The 4,337-nt window shown below is 43.4% G+C and overlaps 1 protein-coding gene across 1 annotated transcript; it reads right to left on the reverse strand.

Moving 5' to 3' along the window:
- Window positions 1–342: 342 nt before the first annotated feature.
- On the reverse strand, window positions 343–1,088 carry LOC130485511 (E3 ubiquitin-protein ligase RNF138-like). The gene is given in 2 exon segments (XM_056858717.1): window positions 343–528; window positions 531–1,088. Coding segments are annotated over 2 exon segments (744 nt in total).
- Between the last annotated feature and the right edge of the window lie 3,249 nt (window positions 1,089–4,337).

Below are 4,337 nucleotides of genomic sequence, written 5' to 3' on the forward strand. Positions count from 1 at the left end.
TCAACAAGTTACAAGTTCCTGAACAGGATACAATCAGTAGAAGCAGGATACAATCAGTAGTAGCAGGATACAATCAGTAGAAACAACTCTAAACAGCTCGATTATCAAAGGCACAAAATATTTGCACTATTTCTACCATTACTCAAGGAGAAAGTATTCCGTACTAAATCATAACATTACTTGCTGTGTGGTTTAAATATAAAGCATTTTTGAAATGAACTGAAGTTAAAAGAAATAACAGCCACTGTCCAATGGGACACGGGTCTCCCTTTTATTAATATTGAGACCACTAAAGCAGATCCCCCTCCAGTAGGCAGCAGTGTTGTGAGCAGCTTGGAAACTTCAAAGGTTCACTTGACAAGACTCTTCAACGGCATTTTGGAACAGAGTCTCCTCATCTAGCTGAAGATTCATAAAACCTCCATAGTCAACTTGATGCCTTTGATTTAAATGACTAACAAAATCTCTTGTGACCTGAGTAGGATCTCCCCACGGAAGAGACACACAAATACGACAGATTACAGCATCTTTATTTGATAAAGATGGCTGCTGTTGCAATGGTCCAATAAGTGCTGTCTTGTAAAATTGCTTTCTTGACACAAAGGGCATTTGAATGTGGGCTGTCCACTGGTATCTTCTTCAGGAACTTGTACTTTAGAATTTTCTCCAATTTCCGAAATAGAAGACTCACTTCTAAAACTGTTTCTGGTTGAATCTTGCGATATTTCTAAGTTTGGAATGGAAGAAGGAACGCCATATCCATCTTGATATTTCTTACATGACTTATAATGAAGTCTCGTATGAGATAATCTAACCTGTTTGTCACAGCATCTACAGCTCCCCAACAACGTCTTCATACTGTTTTCAACATCTAAGGCTCTGTTGGGGCGTGCTTTTTCTTTTCTGGTCGCAATTCCCCGGCATAATGGGCAGCGCGTTCCACCTTCTTTCATAGCCATTAAGAAACATTTCCGGCAAAACACATGCTGACAAATGGAAATTCTCGCTGGTGTTTTGAAAACATCTTGACAGACAGGACAGTAGTAATCATCTTCATTGAAACAAATTGTGGCAGGTTCCTCTTTCATGGCAGCAAATAGCAGCCTTTCTTGGGGGTTTGATCTTTTGGCAGCTCTACATCAGTGTCAAAAGGAGAGGTTGTGCTTAGGAGAAGCCAGACCGATATTCTGGAAAAACCAGGCCCGCTGCTTGATAACACACCGATCTGCAGTAATCACCAAGTGGTTATTTATTTCCAAACCACGAGAGAGCCAGCATGGTGTAGTGGTTAAGAGCGGTGGTTTAGAGTGGTCGACTCTGATCTGGAGGACCGGGTTTGACTCCCCACTCCTCCACGTGAGGCTAATCTGGTGAACTGGATTTGTTTCCCTACTCCTACACACGAAGCCAGCTGGGTGACCTTGGGCTAGTCACAGCTCTCTCTGTTGTGGGGAAGGGAAGGTAATTGTAAGCTGGTTTGAATCTCCCTTAAGTGGTAGAGCAAGTCGGCATATAAAAACCAACTCTTCTTCATCATCATCTAGATCAGTGGTTCTCAACCTTTTTTGCACCATTCCCCCTTTCACCATTGTTCAGAATATAATTCCCCCCTTCCCAAATTAAAAAAAAAAAAAAACTACAATTTTACAGATTGTACATAATATCACATTTGGCTGAATATCACACTTGATATTCAGGATATCAGGATATCACACTTGGCTGAATAGTGGTCCCAGTTCCCACCCTGGAACCCTAAAATTCCCCCCCGGGGGGATTCCCCCCTTGTTGAGAACCCCAGATCTAGATGAATAGATTTGTCCCAAGACACAACGATACCACCCAGTTCTTGCTTCTAGCACCGAAACAAAGAATTAGGATTCAGTGAATGGAGACACTGCTGGGGGAACAATCTATTCCATTTGGACGTTCAGATTTGTACAAGATTAGTTTGTCAAATAATGTAGGTAATAATGAGGCAGATTGGATCGAAATAGAAACCTCAATCCTATAATTTCATGTTCTGCAGCCCACAACAACAACAGGTTTGATTACCGATCGATAGCTTTTCTCCATGGCAATTGTGAAATTATGAGCCGAGAGAGTCGTAAAGAGACCCTGGATGCTTTTGGCTTACAGACAAAAAAAGGGTATTGTCTCGTGCAAGTGGGACGAGGAGACACGAGACAGAGAAACTGTAATAAATAGATTGAATTAGAAAAAGAGGAACTCTGCTCTGAGTCACCAAAGCAATTCTTTTAGGCTCTTAGGTAAGACATGTATTGCAAATAGGGTTGCCACCTCTGGGTTGGAAAATACTTGGAGATTCTGGGAGTGGAGCCTGAGGAGGGTGGGGTTTGGGGGGGGGAGGGACTTCAATGCCCTAGAGTCCAATTGCCAAAGTGGCCATTTTGTTCTGGCGAACTGATCTCTATAGGCTGGAGATCAGTTGTAACAGCAGGAGATCTGCAGCTACTACCTGGAGGTAGCAACTCTATTAATCCAAGACTTGGCAAAGGCCTCTTTTTATAACTCCATCGTCACTTCTATGAACATCAAAATACACTTTGGTTTCCTCTCATTTTGGACCTCTGTGGTTCACTTCCATTTGCCTTGTCTCAGTCAATGCATATGATTCAGCAATTAACATGCAAAAACGTTCCTTGCAAAACTTGTGTTGCACTTTGTGCTGGAGTGGAGTGGGTTAAAGAGCCCTTGGCTGGGATAGGGGGAATCCATTGGATAATGGTAGGGCTGCCCAGTCCCTGGCCAAGGCAGGAGATCTCCTAGCTTCGACTCCCATTGTCCACCACTGCTCTGAGCCAGTGTGGTGTAGTGGTTAAGAGCTGTGGTTTAGAGTGGCGGACTCTGATCTGGAGAACCGTGTTTGATTTCCCACTCCTCCTTATGAGCGGCGGAGGCTAATCTGGTGAGATGGATTTGTTTCCCCACTCCTACACACAAAGCCAGCAGGGTGACCTTGGGCTAGTCACACATTCTCAGCCCCACCTACCTCACAGGGTATCTGTTGTGGGGAAGGGAAGGTGATTGTAAGCCGGTTTGAATCTCCCTTAAGTGGTAGAGAAAGTCAGCATACAAAAACCAACTCTTTTTCTTCTTCGTGGACATGAGTAGAGCTTTTTTTTAAATCTGCAATGCTGGCTGCAATGTCATATCATTTACAATAAAAAAGTAGTATTGGCAAAGGTAGCTCTAGGAATCACTGGGAACCTCTATGGATTTTACCATTGAGTTTCCAGCAATTCCTAGAGCTACCTGTGTCACCTCCATTTTTTACCAAAAGTGACATGATTCCACAGGACCCCCCCCCCTTTAAATATCTCTGCCCATAGCTCTCCCACCAGTTCCTGGGCAATGCCAACCCTAATAGCCTAATTTTTTTGTCATCAAGTAACAGCTGACTTATGGTGACCGCGAAGAGTTTTCAAGGGAAGAGACGTTCAGAGGTGGTTTGTCATTGCCTGCCTCTGTGTCAGGACCCTGGTATTCCTTGAAATTCTCCCATCCAAATACTTGCCAGGGTTAAGGCTCAGAGTGTGCGAATGGCCCAAGGTCACCCAGCAAGTGTCCATGGCATAGTGGGAATTCAAACTTGGGTTTCACCGAGTCCAACACTTTAACCACTACACCATGCTGGCTCTATGCTGAGGGGCCAATGGGAACCCGAGAGGGCTGGGCAGAATTTCCAGCTGCCAACCTAAAACTCATAGGATCGCATCAGTGTATTTTGCATTTGAATTTTAACTAAGCAGATCAACACACATTTCCCCCCTTCTCCAGTTCACCCATCTAAAACCTCAGCAATCAGCTAAGTAGGAACACGCTTATGCTATTTCTGCCACTGAAAAATGGAACAACAAACGTGTGCTATTCAGTGCCTTCCCTGCAAATTTAATCAATGCTCTCAAGAGTTTACAAGACCGCATTTCAAATAACGAATATACAAATGAAGAAAAACGAGGTGTAAATTTGAGGGCGGAGAGGACGTGATGGAGATTGGTGAGATACCTGTAAAAGGTACACAGGGACCGATCAATGAAATCCGATGTTTTATCACGAGGATGTGAATGGTGGGCAAACCCTACCAGCCCATATTATGTCTGTGATTTTTCAAAATGACAGAATAATGGATCATCTTGAAACCTATTATTTAGTACTAATGAATGCTAAGGGGGGATTTGGCAATGGAGAGAAAAATCAATTATGATAGCATTGAGATATGCAGCCCTGCTTCTGTTCTTTTCCAAATAAATAAATAAATAACCAGGGCTGCCTGCAAAGGCGACAAATACGCCAACTCCACTGGAGAAATGTAAGCG

This window comes from Euleptes europaea, chromosome 12 (assembly GCF_029931775.1).
Source record: "Euleptes europaea isolate rEulEur1 chromosome 12, rEulEur1.hap1, whole genome shotgun sequence".
In the NCBI taxonomy this organism is placed as follows: domain Eukaryota; kingdom Metazoa; phylum Chordata; class Lepidosauria; order Squamata; family Sphaerodactylidae; genus Euleptes; species Euleptes europaea.